The sequence below is a fragment of the Halyomorpha halys genome, unplaced genomic scaffold (assembly GCF_000696795.3).
Source record: "Halyomorpha halys isolate HHAL.00 unplaced genomic scaffold, Hhal_1.1 Scaffold165.1, whole genome shotgun sequence".
NCBI classification, from domain to species: Eukaryota; Metazoa; Arthropoda; class Insecta; order Hemiptera; family Pentatomidae; genus Halyomorpha; species Halyomorpha halys.
This window is the reverse complement of record NW_027111427.1, coordinates 463,188-484,502: the sequence shown is the minus strand read 5'-3', so window position 1 is coordinate 484,502 and position 21,315 is coordinate 463,188. Positions and strand designations below refer to the sequence as shown.

At 31.1% G+C, this 21,315-nt stretch overlaps 1 protein-coding gene across 3 annotated transcripts in view; it reads left to right on the top strand.

Moving 5' to 3' along the window:
• Positions 1–21,315, top strand: part of LOC106678872 (glutamate receptor ionotropic, kainate 2) — a 253,179-nt gene that overhangs the window by 21,909 nt on the left and 209,955 nt on the right. For all 3 annotated transcript variants that reach the window (XM_014417682.2, XM_067049424.1, XM_067049425.1), the window contains exon 2: positions 19,448–19,585. In XM_014417682.2, coding sequence (XP_014273168.1) covers positions 19,507–19,585 — 79 coding nt within the window. In that variant the 5' untranslated portion in view covers positions 19,448–19,506. The remainder of the gene's footprint in view (positions 1–19,447; positions 19,586–21,315) is intronic.

Below are 21,315 nucleotides of genomic sequence, written 5' to 3'. Positions count from 1 at the left end.
TCCTATTAACTATAAATCAGTTATTTATATTATTAATTATGTAAATGTCAGTTATTTTTTCTTTAATTTATTTCGTTCTTAAATTACATTACTAGCATTATTATTTTGAATATTATGTTTAATTGTTTATTTTATTATTTAGAATTATGCAACAATCATAAAACTGTAAATAGTTATGGGTGTCTTTTGCACGAGATAAAATTCCTTTATTATCAGTCGTCAAAAGAATTTTAAAATTGTATAATCAACATGTAAAATACAGCAGGTCGATCTAGTAATAAACAAATATTTAAAAAAATTATCACAGGTATTTTGATTTTTAAATAGCAAAATTATGAATTACTTCTTCAAAGTCTATTTATTCAGATAAGACTGTTTCCATAAATTTCTCAATGTTTCTTGAAGTAATCGTATTTCTGAGTTAATCTTGATTCGTTTTATTTTATAGATCACTTGAGTAAGGCCATTCTTAACATGCCTAATCCTTAATTTTATCCCAAATGGGCCCAAGAGATTGATATAGCACCGCCCACACTTAGTATATTGTTTGTAATAATTGAGGGCGATTTCAATCAACATTAATTTTAAAAAAGCACATAGGCCTATTTCTACTGCCACTTTAATTTCATCATAATTACGGCCATGCTACCATTATTTGTCGTGAGTGTCATACTTGTTCGCTCACAATAGTTAATAGTACCATCTAGTAGCAGTAAACCTACTGTCAAGTTAACTCCCACATGAATATGCCATGAAAATGAACTATATAATATTCACCTAATGAAGTGTTTGGCGATGGAGTGGGAAAATATTGTTCTCAAATATTGTGGGTTTTTAAACTTGATATTGATTATATTCAAAATTATAAGTAATAATGGTAATTGGGTGGTAACTGTAACAGTCATTTTTCCAATTCGCTGTCAAAATGATTAGGTTAGGTTTACTATTAGCGTGTAGAAATAACCACTCTGCCCCATTATTTCACTTTTATGAAAGTAATAATGTGAAAGCTGAGACGTTCAGTATAATAATCCATCCATAACGGAGGTTAACCTCATGTCTTTTAAGTTTACTCGTTTTAAGTAAGTTTTTTGACTGATAGAAAGCCGATATACTACATCGTGTTAAAGAAAAAAAGTTGATTGTTCATTAGCATTATCAGGAGGTGAAAGTGATATATTTGAATTTATATTTTTTTTTCCTCCTTTTGTTTTCCTGGTATTTATAACATTTCTTATCAAAACCGGTACCTTTTCATTAAATAGTTTTGTTAATTTTTACTTCATGTTTATTACCATTCATTTAGCAATATAATTAGAATCATAAAAAAATTAGTGACGTGCACGTATCACTTTCACATACCACCCTGGAAGGTGAAAATTTCAAGCAATTTTTAGCAAAATATAACAAAGTCGTGACACATATGATTGCAATCGGGAGAGATCGGGAGGAGAGGGACTACCTCGGGTGTCACCGATTTTCCAATCTCTAAACTTCTATTTTTTTCCGCTTATTTAATCATCAAATTCGTTTATACTTACCAGATATACATATACCTACCTGTATGTATGTATTCAAGTACTTATTTCGTCAGGGGGTACAAAAAAAATTCTTATTGATACATTTTTTATTACTGTACACCATAAAAAAATGGTTAATTATTTCAGATAAATAAAATGAAAGGTAATTTTGGCGGATATTTTTTTAAAAATCGACATTTACGCCCTCTTAAACTTTCCCAATGAGGATATGCCAAGCTTAGTAAAAATCGTTAAAGCCATTTTTAGAGAAAATATCGATTTCATGAAGTGCTACTTCCGTGTAGTCGATTTTATCGCGAAAACTAAACATTCCAGGCATATATCCGTTTTACATATATTATTTTAGTTTCACACGACGTTTCGTTATATGAGCCTAACACACACAGACACTTGCAATTTTTTGAGACTAGGTTATTTAGTCTCCGGGGACCTCAAAACGTGCATTTCCTTGAGGAAGTCTAACTTTTGATCGCAATACCTCCCCTTACTATATATTCCATAAATAGTATATAAGAGGATATCAACGGGATGGATACCGACCCTATATCCCTTAGTTGTGCTGTTCCCGAGATTGCTAAGCACATCATAATGAAATGCACCACGGACTGCTGAGGAAAATCGGGCTCTACTCCCTCACTGTGGAAGATCAGCTGGAAACCGAAGAAAGCTCAGAACCTGGAAAGCAAGCGGACAGAAGAAGCACAGTCGACTGAACCTTACAGCCAAAAATTGTAAATTTTATTGTAAAAATTTTAAATTGATTTATTAGTAGTAATTTTATGTTACAGATACATGTGTGAAATCGCATTTGTACTGCACACCTGTCTTGCTCCAAAGACAGAGACAACTGGAAATAAATAAACAAATATAGTCGATACGTAAAAATAAAAATTTAGGTAAGGACTAAATAAAAAACAATGCAAAGAAACATTTATTTGAAACAGGGTTCATTTTTCTAACTGATGGATGTATATTGTGTTGTCATAAAAAAAAAAAAAAATTACTATTGAGAATTTTAACGGAATCCATTTAAGTTATTTTTTTAAATTTATGTTGTTACTTATTATTAGTATTATTTAGAATTTAAATGAATTGTCTAATTCCGATCCAAGAAAATGTTTGACGGTTATCAAGACGAAATTTACATTAGGGAGTGAGGTTTAATAGCTGAAGGTATAACTGAACTAACTGAAGTTTAGTCGCCATATAATTTATGTAAATAACCACTTTAATGTTATTATTTGGCTTTGGCGTCCTAACTAAAGGTCATTGAGTTAGCTGACAAACTTATATCATTAATGAATCTGACTTGGAAACTCCATTGTCACTGTTTTCTTTAGTAAGATGTTCATTCTACCGCTTAAGAGTTTTATTTGATTTTATATTAACTATTTACTACACAATAATCTATTAAAGGCAATTTAATGCAAGATCATTTTGCACCCCTATCTAATAATATTAAATTTAGAACAGAATGGACCAAAAAAAGTGTAGTGATTAAATATAAAAAATATAATTATCTAAGCAATAAATTTAACGGTTAATGTTCCTTGAAAGGTAATAAAATGAAATTCACAACTTTTTTTAATTATTCAGATAGTAAATAATTTTAGTATATCTAAATTAAACGGAAATTCCGGTTAATAATAAATTCTACATACAAAATAAAAGAACAAACATAAAATTAAATTGAATGGTCTGTTAATTAAAGGCGTCAGTTAAATGAGGTTAAATTTTCATTTAGCCACAAATAATAAATTAAGAAGATGTATATAATCAATACAAATTTCTATATTTGATCATTTTTTATTTCTATCCTTACTAGAGTTGGGTAATACTCAGTTTTATAATTGTGGGTGTTATGCCTGACTACTTAACAACACGCAATTATAAACTATAATATAACTTAGTGAGTTTTTTTGATTCCCTCACAGTATCCTTAAATAACAACCAAATTATTTTTGTCGAACAAATCCGTTACCTAGAACTACATCTGGACAAACGACTGACTGGGAATCTTCGTACAAGACAGGAAACTGCTCGTCGATTTCGACTATGAAAACACTTACTAGAAAAACTGTCTAAACTTCCAATTAATCACAAAAGACAAATTTATATAACTACAATAAGGCCCATCTGGACTTTCGAAGTTACACGTTGGGGCTCCACTAAACCATCGAATTCTTCTCGTATCCAATCCTTACAATCCTTCTTTGTCACAAATCAAGTCATGACCTTAATATTCCGTAAGTTGACCAGAACCAGATACCAATTCTTCCATGCTAAACATTCTAACTACACAAACTCGGTTGTTTCTGACCTGGCTTCTTCATTACCTGATAATTCCCCTAGGTGTCTAAAAAGAAGATGAGGCTTTGTGTTCTACCCTAGAAATGTAATTTGAGTTGTATCAATGGATAGACTCCCTATATATTTTTTTGATACCATTGTATAACTAACATCAAATTTACTTGTTGTATACATTTTTAATATAGTTGTAGATATCAAGAAATATATTTTAAAAAATCTCTGGAAGTCCACCATCTTTTGGTAAGTATTTTTTATTTAATTTTTAACATTATTCATTCGCCATGCAATTATTGGAGTGTTTGTTGAGCTTAATGTTTAATATGTTTATCAAAAGAAAATAACAAAGTTATGTTGAGAATGTCATTATCTTGGTGGTCGAAACGTAAATGGTAGGATTATGTTCATTTTGCCTTTTATTGTTTCAATCGTTGATGGAACTTTTTTTAATGAATTAAACAGTTCTCATTAATAATTTTCTGGTAATTAAATGTTAAAACATAATTAAACAGTAATTAATTTAAGGTAATGAATGCAATTATCACAGAAATAATTACCTTGTATGTAATTGTATATTAATCAGATGATAATTGAGATAATTTTTTTAATTATTTTATTTAAATTAATGTCTGTACTCAACTGATTAATTTTGGCGAAGGATTTCATATTATTGAGACAAAATATAAGTTAGTAACTGGGTTATGAGGTACCTCTTGGTAAAGTTGCCTCTTAGAGGACATTATTCACAGATCTCCCTCCCTCTCAATAAACAAGCTCTGTTTATTTTCTTTTGATATCTCTCATGCCAACGAGACTACTAAGGCTATTTCCAGCCGAGTCTCGGTTATTCGGTATTTATGCCTCTTCTATATACCGCAAGCTCTTCTCTATACACCGCACGTCTCTTATTGTTTTTCTTATACTCTCTATCCCTTCTATCCACGGCTATCTAAACGCCGCATACATTCATATCTGCATTCATACTAGAGTCGACACATTAAAAAAAAAGAAAAGGGAAGATGGAGATAGTAATATTAATAAAATTTTTATTCGCATATGTCTAACACGAAAGTGCTATCTAGGCGTGATACTGAATCTTTAAATTTATATAATTAAATCTATTGTGTCACAAAAAGATATCAAAATAAAGCCTTATGGCTCTCAAGTAGCATTTAATAACAAATAAGCCAATGGCATTCTAATAAACAACGGTTAAGATTAAAAAACACAAGGTTATACCAGTGCAGACCAGATATCGCACATCTCATTACAAATGCCTTAGAATTGCTGACAAAATTGAGACAGTACTTCACTCAAAATAACAACCATATATTACAGATAGCAACAACTGGAAAAAAAAAAAAAGAGACAAACATGTTTCTTAAAATATCACTCTAATATTTTTAAGTATCTCAAAAATCAGTAATAATAAAGTCAGTAAAGATGGCACACCCCTCGTAAAAATCTGGATGATAGTTGAACAAATCGCGAGAGAGCGTCCTAGATCCACCCAGCATATAGTTAATCTACATGACAATTATAAAATTTTACTCAAAAAAAAGTCACAATAATAAGTTATAAGAGAGTTTATATTTTACTATTTTCAGTTAAAAACATTCCTATACTGTCAAATTTTCAAGTACTCAAGCTTAAGAAATATTTAAAAGAAAAATCAATTTCCAAAAAGCACGTATTTATTATATATAATTTTTTTTTTTCCTAAAACTAGGAAGTCAAATTATTTTATGTCTTCCTTCTTTTCAAAATATATGTATGATTATTTAATGCTCCTTGTGAAACTAAACAACCATTCATAAATCTTTTCTTTTAATTTAGGAAAAAAATGTATTATATAATAGTTGTGACGGAAAATATCTTTTGGCTTATGCACTAAGATTTTCATGCTGTAATATTTAGAACATTTAAAAATTAATAAGTAAAACTGAAAAATGAATTAAAAATCAAGTATTAAACAATACCAAACAACGCAATAATAAATGAAATAGTCATTACGTACAAAAGTCCATTAAAATAAAACAAAAATCAGTGGTTTCTATTAATGGGTATACATATACTATTATTTTATTTTTAATTTATTTTTTCAGAAAAAGTATACCGAATATACATATATAAATGATATATGAGTTAGTTACACTTTTGATTATTAGAGCAATGTGGAGGTTCCTACGATTTATAAGCTGGAACAGTTCAAAATTAATTAATTTCTAGTGATAAAATCAATAATTCAATTACTAAATACAACTGTGTGAATAATAATGATAATAAATGACAATTAATAAATTAACAGTAATGAGTTAATGAATTCGTTATTCAGTTATTAATGAGTATGAATGCAATTTTCCATTCAATTTTTAGGTCATCGTTTCTGATAATCATTTCTATCCTATTTCTTAAAGAAAACTTCTTTCAATAACAGAATATAAAAATGAAGAAGTGAAAACAAATAAACATAAAGTTCATGTAATACTTTAAGTATGTCCTATTGTGAATTCCTTAAGAACTACTTAACTTAAATACAAAAAATTTCTATCAAAATTAAATACATTTATTTCCCAACAGCAAAGGCTTTTTATTAATAAAAATTAAACAGCAAAAACCTATTCAATTTATTCCAAAACTTTAATTTTTCCTCGTCAAATAGGCGTTACAATATTTTCAATAAAAATTTAACTTATGAGTGTGTGTTCCTTTTAAATGGAAGACTCAAACCATATGTCTAATTAGTAATGTCTTATCCTATGTGGTCGAGAAAAAACAAAATTCTTGCTTCCTTCACTTTTATTCTTTAAAGAGACTTCCGAAGAGCCCTCCGGTAGCCGAGGAGAGGGTAGATGGAGGGACATGGAAGACAAGAAACAGGAAGCATGAAAGAATGGAGTAAGTCCACATCCTTCCACATAACTAACACCATCATCATCATCAATACGCATCATCATTAAACCCCAATCAAAATCAACGAACTATCTTTAACAACAAATGTTCTATTTATGCCACCCTTCATTCTTGTAATTACAATAGATTTAGTATTTAACATTCGCATTCTCTCTTGTTCAACCAATCTCTATAAATAAATTATCTTTCTATCACCTAATGCCTTATTTCATACAATTAATTTCATACAATCCCCAACAAATTCAATCAGCCAATCAAAAGTGAAGGAGTGCCTGGCCTTGAGTTGAAAGCACACTTCATAGAGTTTCATAATTTGCTCCTATATCAACTTTTGATTAATAAATTCTAAATGAGGATTTATTGACTTTGATAGAAAACTCCTCAATTTTTTTATTATTTGTTTATCTATGGATTCGGAGCTATAATGTCAAACTGTTTCGATTTAGTTATCATCAGGTTTTCTGGGCTTTTCCTTATTATTGTAGGAAATTTAAATACCATAGATATTTTAGGAAGTAAAAACAATTCACGAACTGAGATCAAATCCATTATAGCATCATTGAAAGTTATAGAATTAAAAAAAAATGAGGAAATAAGTAGAAAACATAGCAAAAACTGGAATGATCTGATAAAAGTTTTGAAGTTTCCTCAACTCAGCCTTAATGCGTAGATGTAATAAAGCAGAAGAGATTGTGTTGGTGTTAGTTTTGCTCTCGCTATCTCTTGCCCGTTCCGTAAATTGTTTTAACTGCCTCTTCATCAGCCGAGTTAGTTGCTGTTTTCCTCATCCACTTTATCATCATTACAACGCTTGTACATGCATTGGTAGATATCTACCTGCAATTGAAGATTTTCTAAATGTAGAATACTTTCATAGATAGAATCTTTCGGTAGCAAACGGTAAAGGCTGAAAAGTCATTGACACTGTTTACCACATGCAGCACTTTTATTCCTGGAAGCTTATCTTCAAAGGAGCCTAAAGATTTTCCAAAACAATAATAATCAACTTTTATAGTTCTATATTTACTTACTATAATATGGAATACATAGTAAGGGTAGGTATTGCCATCGAGAAAATATACATTATATCCAAATAGCCAAGTCTTGCGAAATGTTTGTGTTAACAGTCTAAATAAAAAATGTTGTAGAAAACTGAAATTACACATTTAATGCGCATATATCCTTGTGATGTTTTCAATTAATCGACTGGCCTAAAGAGACCTTTTGAAGATTGATTTTTCACTTCTTTTTTTTTCAATTTATTCAAAAACGTTTTTCGATTCAGTTTCGTATATTAATGTACAATTGTGTGATTTTTAATTTCAGCTAGGTGTTATCATCATTGAAATAGTATGTCAGGGCCTAAATACTGAAAAAAATTCTAAATTATCATTATTTTTTTAAAAGAAATTATCAGCCATTCCACTCTGTTAATAATAATATAAAATGTAGAAATATGAACCATTAAAGAATTTATAAATCTAGTAAAATAGGCCAAGAAGTATCCACTCGGATAAATAAAAGAAATAATATTTACTACCAGAAATAATATTGTGGGAAAGAGAAGGATAGGTAAGGACATTAAACTACATCTTTAAAGCAATGTAACTTCCAACACTATCATATGGCAGTGAAAGTTGGATCATCTAAGACAACTAATAGAGAAGGATTACAGCTCCTGAAATGCGATTTTTGCTAAGAATATTGAGCAAAACTAGGAGAGGCAGAATAAGGAATGAAATAATAAGAGAACTTCAGATCCCCTTAATGAAATCAGTGATTGAACACCGACAGCTCCGATGGTATGGACACGTCTGTAGAATGAGGGAAGACAGAGTGCCAAGTAAATGTATGAAGGCGAGACCGAGTGGTACTGACACGAGGCAGGACTAGAATGAGCTATATGGAGCATTTCCAACGACTAGGTCTGGAAAGAGGAAAAACGCTGACTCAGATGAAGATGCTTACCAGAGACTGAGATGTGCGGACCAAGTGCTTAGAGGTTCATTCACGCTGAAAGCCGCTTAAGGAAAGAAGAAGCAGAAGAAGAAGAAAATTGATTTATAACTAAAGGAGAAAATGATTTCATGCCCGCCCAAACCAAACGGTATCAGAAACAGCCTAAAGCATCCGATCTCTTCCGACCTCCAACTAGAATACATTACATGCATTTGTTAAACTGTTGTATTCTTTTTGAAGTTGATAATCGTTTTTCATACACCAAGAAACCCTTAAATCTGAATTTTCATTCAATAGAAAAATAAAAATAAAATATTTAATATTTTTTTAATAAAAGGAACACCTCTCATTGATAATAGTAATACAAATTGATGAATATAAAATATAAAAGAATTTTCTTTTCATGGTGGTTATTACAATAATCAGATTTTACTTTCACTTACTTATATGAAATATATCGTAAGGGGATTTCCATCTTGAATAGTAAATATAGCTGTTTTGAAATATATTAGGATTAATTTAAACTCAAGGTGGTTAGTAAAAGTTGTGTGATGCGCGTACAAGAGCCAGTTGTAGCTGATGGAGTCACGTGACTCGGTGCCGGTTTGTATCCTGGGGGTCAACTTTTATTTCTGTGGTGGTCTCACGAAATAAAAACCTGAACTCCCCATCCTGTTCAAAATGTTGGTTAATCTAACATAACCCAATATATTTTTTGCTTAAGTCCTCCATCGAGGACCTATACTGCCTAACCATGCTGGGGGGTTTTTCAAGTTTTTCATTTTGTTGGACCATCACTTAATGATAAAAGTCAACGCGAACCGGCGCCACCTGCAGATCTCAGCTAGAGACTTGCGCCTATCCACCTGAGCTACGGGTGGCCTCCTTAATAACTATATATTTTTTCTTTAGTAATAATTATTCAAAAGTATTTTTTATTCCTCTTATATGTCCGATTTAAATTTATTTATCTTTTTCAGCCATTCACTTAACTTGAAAAATACTATAATTAGGAGTAAAACACCAGGCCCATTAAACAGTAATTTTTTTTACTACGCAGTGATTTTATTACCATTTTAGTTTATGATGTATCTATCTTAATGAAGAAAACGGAATGAATACGTGCATTATTTATCAGTGATAATTATCCAGTATGGCTTTGTACTCTGATGTTTACATAGTGGCTCGGCGTTAAGAGAGATGAACGGTTTATTATTTGATCGTAGACTGGAGAACTAATGAAGCCGAGTATTCAATCCAGGGGTGGAATGAGTGAGTGGACTGAGAGTGGCCTATAAAAGATTCAGACGCTCACTGAACGAATTGTTTCCTCGCTTCCTCCCCAAAATTATTCCAGAGCCTGTTCCAGGGTCCAGCAATCAATCATCCAGTCATTCCTTCTGCCCTACCCCTCCCCATCGTCTATAGATTCCAGGAGAATTAAAAAGTAATTAGCTTTATGGAAATTTATTTCTTCTCCGGCCGTTAGTAAGTCGTTCATTCATTTTTCTATCGTCTCCTTGATGTATTCCTTATCTAATTGTGATTTTCTCTTTATATTTCTCTCATTAACCCCGCCATGCAAAGAGTACTAACAATGATAACAGATAAAAATTAATTACCGTTATTTATATTCAAATTTTACGTTATTTATTTCAATTGAAAACAACATAACAATGGTGTAATTATTAGTAAATACATTCAGCTACAGTAGTACTGCGTATAATATGTTAGGATAATTTCGCGATAGATCCACCAAGATTTCCTTACAACTACAATATATTGTACATTTATTTAGTGATGTGAAGAAATATAAATTATACATAAAGTATCATGTGTTATAAGCTGAAGGTGATTTACACAATGCACTTACAACTCACCAACGTAGAATAGTTGTACGTGATAATTTTCACTATCTTGAAAGGAAATTGATCCTTGTACATTTGAAAATAGCTTTATGTCTTTACTATTCAGCATGAGAACCCACTTACTGTATATTTCATATATATATAAGTAAAATCTGACAATTGTATTAACAAACATAGAAAAAAATTATTGTCAAATTCTTTGATTTATCAATTGTTCATTGTACTTGTAAATAAGAAATTTTTAATTTTATTTTAAATAAACAAAAAATAAAGTGCTTACAAAATTTGATCGTATTTTTACTCGACTTCAGTGAAGCCAAAAAGAGGGGGAAATTTGTTTAGGGTTTACAACCTCCTCATTGGTAGGTTTGTCAAAAATTTTAAGCAAATTTAGTTAATTATCTCAAATTCCTTTGTATTTTATATTTATGTATTTTATATTATTGTTAACAATGAGAGATAGTTGATTATTTATTTAAGTAGTTCAAAACTGCTTACAAATCCATTTTGAAGCATAATTGAAAAGGCTTTAAATTAAACGTGAGCCTCCAATTAATTAAAGCATCCCGATGATTTTGAGTCCGGAATTTCCCTTAAAGTAGCTTTCATATATAATTAGCCGGCATACAATTTTCTCCTATGGGCCATCCATAAATTTTAATCAAGACCCTAACGGCTCCTTTTCCTATAGGACTGAGCTTCATGGAGTCATGGAAGAGGAGCAATATAGAGGCCGCCAGTGTAGTCGAGAATGGTAATTGGCTCAGACCCCCCCCCCCCTCGCCTCGACGAATTTTAGGAAATGAAGCTGGTCCCTATCCTCTCTTTCAGGACTGGTTTTATACACCCGTTCCGTACTTATTACATTCTTTCAAGCGAGCAAGATGCTCTTCTGTATTAAACATTATGTTGCTTAAGTAATTACAATAATATTTTTAAAAAATATATATATATTTTTTTAACTGAGACTCAACCCTTTACTATTCAATATTATAGTCATATTTTACAAAGATTTTGGATTCCTTTTAGTCTCGAGATCTTAGACTTTATTTGCAGATCCTTCATAAAATACAGGGACAGACATAGAACAGCAACAGACATAGAGCACATGAATTAAGTTGACATAGCTATCAGGGGTATTATGATAAACACTAAACAACACAATGGAAACTTCTAACATAATTGAAATAGATATATTTTAACAAAGGATGATTAAAAGAAGTTAAAAAAGAGATCCTTTTATGGCTGACAGCATATATTGCATCCTAATAAATACCATTTTTGTATCTAACACGAGTTTCGTAACACATCTCATGTGTTTAACTAGTTTCAAATATATTCATTTTGCAACCAAATATATATATAGAAGCGAGTCCTAGACACTGATTAAGAAAGGCTGTTATAAATCTTAAATAGGAAACTCATTAAATAATCTTTGGCCCTACTAAACAAAGAAATCTTTGCTGGATCAAGACTAATGAATATCTTAGGAATTTAAATAGAAGCGAATAATATATCCAACTTAACGAAGGGCAGGATTAGGTGGCTGGGTCATGTCTGAAGAATGGGGCGTGGCAGGGTTCCTAAAATGATAATGGATGAACACCCGAGAGAAGGAAGGAAGAGAGGCAGGTATAGTCTTCGTTAGCTGCAGGATGTGAAGGATGATTTTCGGACTCCAACTGTTGAAGGTTATAGATCTGCCGCACACAGATCCCTCTGGATAAGGAGACCAAGATCCTAGGAAGGCCGGAGTGCCATCAGATGATGAATTAATGAAAGTGAGATCTCATTTAAGTTTCTTAAAAACATAAGTTATTTCAATACATCACTTCTTCTATATTTTGTTGAAGCAGCCAAGTTAAGAATACACAAGACACAGATTACGCCGATACACACGACTAAAATTGGGACTCAAACCCATCATGAACATGTTGAAGCAGAGATTACAATTCTACTCCACATGACCCTTCCTCCTAATGCCTTTTATCCCTCAGAAATAATGAACATCATCCACCAATTACCTTCTAAAAAAGCTCCTGGTCATAATCTTATCACAGCACACATTCTGAAACAGCTCCCTCGTAAAGCCATTCTATTCCTTACCTATATCTATAATGCTACACTCCAATCCACCTATTTCCCTGACCCTTGGAAAATGTCTATAGTAAAAATGTTTCCCAAACCCTCCAAGCTACTTGAATATCCATCTTCCTACTGTCCTATTTCACTCCTGCCCATTATGGGCAAAATCCTAGAAAAACTCTTATTAAAACGCCTATATCCAATCCTTGACTGATATCATGTTATTCCTGACCACCAGTTTGGATGGCAATCGTATTATTGGAGCGCGGTATGTACTTCACGGGAGTCTTCCTCGATGTCGAAAAATGCTTTTGAACGAGTTTGGCATCCAGGTCTGCTCTATAAACTTCGTCAATTCCTACCCCCTGCATATTTCCTTATAATCTGCTCCTACCTCACTGATAGAACCTTTAAAGTAAATCATAACCTAGCCTACTCATCTTTCTTTTCTCAGTCCGCCGGTGTTCCTCAAGGTAGTATCTTAGGTCCCATTCTTTATACGGTTTACACACCTGACATCGCAACCCACCCTAAAACAGTCCTAACAACATACGCTGATGACACGTGTATAACAACGATCCAACTAAAGCATCAAAAACACTACAGACACACACAACATAAATAAATAAATCCTGACAAATCCCACCAGATAACCTTTACTCTCCGTCGTAAACCTCTACCCTCCTGTCCTACAGTATCCTTTCTAAATACTCCACTAACGCCTACTGAACAGATTCGATATTTAGGAATCCATCTTGACAAGAGACTTACTTGGAATCCACACACAAGACTGAAACGACAAGAAACTGCTCGTAGATTCCGATTGCTACAACACTTATTTGACAAACGCTCTAAACATCCCATTCACTACAAAAAATTAGTATACACTACGATAATCAGAACAATTTGGACATATGGAATTCAGATCTGGAGCTACACCAAACCATCAAATTCCTCCCGCAGCTAATCCTTACAATCCAAAATCCTTGATGCTCCTTATTACGTTACAAATAAACTCATTCACAAAGACCTTAACATCCCATTCGTTGCAGATTTAGCCCAAAACAGATATGCTTCTTTTCATTCCAAACTCCTTAACCATCCTAACCCATTAATTCTTAATCTTTCATCCTTAACAATCCCTGATAATCCTCCGAGGCGTCTGAAACGAAGATGGCCACGGGACCTTCTAATTTAAATTAATGCTTGAAATACCACCAATGGGTGGTTCCTTCCCAATATTTTCAAGTGTATATGAAACATACTACATATTTACTCATTGTATTATTTTGTACAGTTATAAATTACATTAAATAAATAAATTTAAAAAAATAGGACTCTAAACAAAACTCAAGAAATATATCAGTTCAGGCTGGAGATGTGTGTGACAATTCATGAAACTTGACAGACCGTAATGAGCAAGGCATTTCGCAACGATATATTATTGTAAGGCAACCTAACTGGGAGTTATGAATGAACATGTATCTATACGGAAACACGAGTGGGAAAACCATGTTTGAGCTGGTATGATTGTGTGGCGGCCAATGCAAGCAACAAGCTGTTTGCTTGGTATCAGTAATTGGAAGGAAGCATCAATTAACAGATAAAACTGTGGATCTAGGCTGAAGCAGGCTATATCCCAAATGATTTTTTTATAACTTAATAATAATATTAACTTCTTCGACATATTATTACAAATATTATTGACCGTAAGTTAATTTGAAGGAGGACCTTCTTTGCTGGTCTTCATCAAGGCCACAAAAAAAAATGGCCCTAAGAGTTGGAGTAAATGTAGGAGTAGAAGAATGACATCAAAATGTAAAGGTAGGTATATAAACAATCAAAAAACTTAGAAACAGTAATAAAAAGTATAAAGATTAACAAAAAACATATTAACTAACATAATAATGTGAACAAATACATCATTATATACATATATACACCTTCTAATTTAATTAAATCAGGAGACATAATAAATGATGGTAAATGGTAAGTGTAACAACAGGCTGTTTATTATTACAGATTACATAAAAATGTAATGTGGAAGGAAGCATATGGGGTGGATAAAAGGTTTTTTTTTGTTTTGTTTTTTTAATTATTTATTTAATGTAATTTGCAACTGTACAAAATAATACAATAGGTAAATATGTAGTATATTTCATATACACATGAAAATCTTGGGAAGGAACCACCCATTGGTGGTTCTTCAAACATTAATTTAAATTAGAAGGTCCCGTGGCCATCTTCTTTTCAGACGCCTCGGAGGATTATCAGGGATTGTTAAGGATGAAAAATTAAGAATTAATGGGTTAGGATGGTTAAGGAGTTTGGAATGAAAAGACGCATATCTGTTTTGGGTCAAATCTGCAACGAATGGGATGTTAAGGTCTTTGTGAATGAGTTTATTTGTGACGTAATAAGGAGCATCAAGAATTTTACGTAGGATTTTGGATTGTAACGATTGGATGCGGGAAGAATTTGATGGTTTGGTGGAGCCCCAGAGCTCAATTCCATATGTCCAAATTGGTCTGACTATCGGAGTGTATACAAATTTTTTGTAGTGAATGGAAAGTTTAGAGCGTTTGTCAAGTAAGTGTTGTAGCAATCGGAATCTACGAGCAGTTTCTTGTCGTTTCAGTTTTGTGTGTGGATTCCAAGTAAGTCTCTTGTCAAGATGGAGTCCTAAGTATCGAATCTGTTCAACAGACCTTAGTGGTGTATTTTGGATAAAAGGTAGAGATGAAAGTGATAAAAGTTTCGAAAACAGGATTTCGAAATATTAAAAGAATAGTATAGATAAATAGTAATAACACCAATTTATTAGTAGTAAATGGAAGACGGTCCGGTTGCAGTCAAATGAAAAGTGAAATAGTGATATTTATTTTAATTATCTTATAGTGATAACTATTTTCAATATTTCAAATAATGATAATTATTTTAATTTATTTTAAGATAGTGGTCACTATTTGAGTTTTCATTTGACCACGACCGGACTGTCTTCCATTTACTACTAATAATTGGTTTTATTACCATTTATTTTTACACTATTTTACACACGGTCCATCAGCGATCTTCCATTATTATAAAATAATCAGACATCATAAAAAAAAGTAATTTAAGGGGAAGTAATGAGAAACTGAGTAAATGAAAAATACCTGTTAGGTGGTGTAAACAGAGAGCCGTTAAGTGACAGTTTGAGTAATTTAAAATTCAAGAGAGGGAGAACGAAATTGGATTGAGTATAAATATTTCTTGTAAATAATTCTTGAATTCAAAATTTAAAAAGATAATAAATGAGTAAAATAACAATAGTTAATTAAATATAAAATTAATTTGATGATATCGAAAGTAAAATAAATTACTAATTGAAGAATAGTTTATACAACATACAAAATAATAAAAATTATAGTTAAAAAGAATGAAAGAAGAAACCTCAACTAATTGTTGTTTAATTAAGTTTAAAATGGCTATAGGTTTGTGAAATACACTTTTTATTAATTTTGTGGTTAACCTAGTGAGGTTCGAAGTGAATGTAAATCGATTCTGAGATGGGAATATTTTGGCAGTTAGAATAGTAGCTAAAATTTAAGTATTATCAAAGTGATAATTTGTGTTGAGAATATTTTTTCCATTCCATGGTTTTTTTTAGAAGATCCATGCATTATACTTAAGATAATACTGGAATACCTCTTAATAATTCATGAAATAGCTCTAGAATATTCAGGAAGTTCTTTATTCATTTGTTGTACACAGTGAGTAGGAAATGAAATATGACAGTGTGGTAAAAAGAGTAGAACTTTTCTTTTTTAAGTTTTACAATTAACCTCCGAAGATATCAAACATAGTTTTGTTAAATAATTTATAATTATTTTTAAAATTTATTTCTAAATTTGTTAAAGTTAAATTGATTTCCTAAAAGATTTTTTTTAAGCCATCCATGGTTGACCTCTTCAGCCTTGTTAGAGCTGAATGGACTGGTGAAAGGTTTTGTATTAATTTTTAAGTGCCACGATTCATTATGTAGTTGTAAGTTCCTCCTCCAACCAACAAGAGCTTTAGAACAACTCTCCTAGCATTTCAGCATTCATTGAACTTTCATGACACTCACCTGCAAGAACTGGTCCGGTTAATGAGTTCTCAACTCCAACTCCTCTACAACTCCAACGATGACATATATCTTGCCTTCATTCTCGCAGTGTGATCTCTGAGTCCACTATTTGCATATCTATGAAAGCATAACTAGGAAATAACAAAAAGTTCTGTTGTTGAGTTTCTGTATCAAATATGGCATTTTAACTCTCCACCTGAGACGTCAATCTTTCTAATGTAACTATTAACCATCTGTAAAAATTATAACTATCATTTTATGAGTTAATAATATTTCTTTTTAGCTTATTTTTCCTAACATTTCACTATTTCTGATATTTATATAAAAGATAAATAAAGATATTCCCAATTCCTGTCGTTTCATAGGTTTATAAAATTTAACTTACAATTTTGTTTTTACTTTATCTGATTTTCGAATTTTAGATATGAGAAATAAAAAAAAAAACATTGTACGAGATTTATTATTTATTTATGATAGCTTATAAAAATACACCTCTCTCACGAAAATAATGGCAATAGGAATATTTATATATTAAATTTTAATATGACATAATGAAATATTGAATTGGAAGAAGTTCCTATTATATTGGAAAAATCTATTCTGATTATTGAATAAAAAATAAATAATATAGAATAACTACCTTTAAGATTTGAACAAATTAAAAATAAAAACAACTATTAATATTTGGACTACGTTACTTATTATCCTTCTTAATTTTTAATACTATACTTTAGCAAAAAAAAAAAAAGTTAAAATAAATTATACGTTCATTTACACACATCTGAAATGGGTTAATATTTTACGATTTTTTTTTATCGGTTCTTTTAATCAATTTTACTGAAACTTTCAAAATATCGGATATATTCCTTCCTGTCCCTAAAATATAGAGTTTAGAAAATCACTTAGAAGTTTAAATTACCGTAAAATTGTGATCAAAAACATTAAATCTTCATACGAGGAAAGTTTACTTGCTTTAAACGATTCTCTGCTATCATCTCTATTACCTTACGAAATAGAATTTTCCAAAAATAAATCTCTAATAATCACTTTATGGATATTTAATTTTCGTTTTACTACCACTAAAACAGGGAAAAAAGGACGTGGTAGTGCTAAGTAAATTGGGATGTATTTTGTGTTAATACAAGAATCCTGTGCTCTATGAACTCAGTCGACTATGCCAATACAGCGAAACTTCTATGTAAAGGACCCCGTTGGGGATGATTATATTATCCGTTATGTAGAAGTGTCCGTTAAGAAGAGGTTATAAAAAGAACACAGGAATCAAATAAGTAAAAATAAATAAGTCCGAAAAAAATAGAAAAATATTAAAAATAATTTAATAGAAAAAACAAAATCAACACATTATTCCAGAGACATTTCGTTTCATCCACAGCTTTGTAGAATACATATATATTTTTTCTTAAATATATATTATTTTTCTTCATGAACGTTTAGTATTTTTATCATTACATAAGGTTTATAAATGGAACATATTAAGAATCTTCTATTGCTCTCTAAAAATAATGTTGTTAACGTAAACATAACAATAATATAAATTTAACATATAGTACAAGAATGAAAAATGGTAAAGTTTATTATACAAGGCTTATATTATTTAATTAATTATGTATTATATAAGTGAATAAAAAGTGTTTTTTTAAAATATTTATTTATTGTTATTTACAACTGTACATTATAATACATTTAGTAAATCTTATCTAAGTTAAATTGGAGTGTTACAGGCGTGTAGAGAAACTACCCATTGGTAGCACTCTAATGACATTTTACATTAGTTGGTCTCGTGGCCATCTTCTTTTCAGGCGCCTCGGAGGATTGTCAGGAATGGAAGAGGATGCAAGATTAGAAACTAGGGGGTTTGAGTGGTTAGAGGGTTTATGATGGAAGGAGTGATATCTGGTTCGGGCTAGATCGGTTACATAAAAAGTAGTTTCGGAATCATTATATTATATAAAACCGTATAAATTTTTTTTTTTAATTGGTGGATGATAATTATGATTCTGAGAATCAACTTAGTAGTCGGAAAAAACTCTTTAGTCCAAGAATGGATAACAAAAATAATCCAATACAATACAAAAAACATATATTGGAAGAAGATAGTTGACCATTAACCATTAAAACCAAATGATTGAGTCATTCGCTATGTTTCAATCTGACAGCCCTGACGAAGCCCTGCAATGTCGGGCGAAACGTTGGTTAACAATAAACAGTTTTCTTTTACTATTTTTATACCTTTATTGACCTACACTGGGACTATCTCCCTACAATCGGATTATTTTTTTTATTTGATTTTTTGATCATAGGTATCTTGAAAACCCTAGTCTTTGAATGAAGAATATAAACTTACTTTGTGTAATGTAATTAAAGTAATTAATGGCTACAAAATGATGTAATGCCCAGTGCTGTCAATGCCCATAAATCGTGAGTTTGCAAATTCATATTTTATAGGAATGAAAAATCCTTATGGGGGAAATAAAATTCGTGTCAGGATCCAGTAGTAAAGATCATTCCTAGATTTTTCGTATCAGGCACAGCGAACCATAATTTTTTGTGAGGTTTGATACCTCACGACATTCTATCAACTTCGTGGCATTCTTCTAAGACGTTAGTGATTCAAATGATTGATTGAAATATTTTGACCGTTACAGAGGAAGAGAATGGTGGAAGACTGATGTGATGCTGACGATGAGATGTCCCAAGGTTCAGAATGACAGCAGGCAGTCTTTGGGCGAGGGCGCTTCTCACTATCGGCATCGCCCAAGCTCTACCTCCAGTCATCAAGATAGGTAAGTAATCCAATAAGATTTAATAATCATATTGTATTAACCAACGGTTGTGCAAGGAGGTGAATTGTTCAAAACCACGATTTATCCGAAAATTACGGATACTTACACTAGGGGTATGGACCATGTTGTGTTAAATGTAAAATGTTTTACCATGTTAAATGTTTTAAGTATAGGATTTTGAGCACCCCTATTTAAAGTCTTGTTAAATGGTAATTGCGTAAGAGATCCTAGCAGATTTTTCGAGCAACTTTTTTTATAATCTTTCCTTTCAAACCTTCATGTTATTGTTTACTTATAAGTTTTGATTAAAATAATTTATTACGAAATGCCTAAATTGTAGGAAAAGTGGAAGTTGTGTGAAAGTATGGTTACTGAGTGCCTTGTTCATCTTTTAACTTATGAGGAAGAGAATCAAGAATCAACTTGACAACTGCAATTATATTATTATCATTGTCATCCATTGCTTTATTAGATTTAAAAATATCCAAAACAACACTAATACACAGTCAAAACACATACTACAACAAAAACACACGCTAACACAACAAACAAAATTGTGACGCTCAGCTGGTCTGTATCATGACGTTATTCTCAATTTAGACCTAGTAACAGGCTCTCAGCCATGTTACATGTTATATCGTTTTAACATGGTAAAAGAAGGAAATATTTCTCCATTTAACATAACTTTTTCCATTTAACACGCTTTAACATATTAAACTAAAGATCAGGAATACCCCTTTTATAGACTTTATGGATGAACCTGGAGAGCTCCCTATCCCATACGGGAATAACTTTCCTAGTAAATGTACTTTGCTAAACAGGCAGGTATAAATCAAATTTAACGCCAATGAAACCGCGTGATTTAGGTTGCTATTAATAATTAGACAGGCGTGTACATTGTAGATAATTCCGGCAAAAACATTAAGCCGGTACAATATACATTGGCGTAAAGCTTTAAGTGAAATATATATTCTTATATAAATATATAAAAGTCTTATGGAAACTAAAATTTATATACACCACAAAATCCTCTCACCTTGGATTCGGTTTACTATTCTGACGTTACTAATCACCTTAGTGTATTAGTAATACACATGCATATAAATTCCTTCAGTCCAAATATTTTAAGCAATACTTAATTTTTAAAAACTATTACAGCCAAGTTTAACATTCGTTAAGTAGGAATCATTATTTTTTTTTTTTAAAGCAAACTTATAAGTTTCTGTGCAGTAGGCGCAAGTATATTATTGAAAGAAAATTAAAAAGTAATAATATAAATATTAAACAATATATATTATGATTTATAAAATTCATATATATTTATATGTGTTTTATATATAAATATAAATACATACATATGTATGTACCTCGTTATTTTTTCATTTCAAAATTACTTATTTTGCGTCTTCGATACAGATCTAAGTCTGAATTTATAAAATTATTAAAACAATTCAGATACAGCCAGTCATCTAGAAGCTAATTTCTCATTGTAGATATTTATGTGAGTTAAATCTCTTAGTCTTAGTATCTGAAGAAGTTTCCATGTATAAGAGAGTTAAAAATAAATAACCTCGTGTTGGTTTGAGAAAACCTGTAATTAGGGAAAATTTTAAGAAATAACTTTTTTTTATTGAAATTCAAAACGTCGGCATAAAAGTTTCACTTAAAAAATTTCCATAGAGCGCTATTTGCACAGATTTAAACAAGAAGATAAAAAAAAAAAAAAAAAA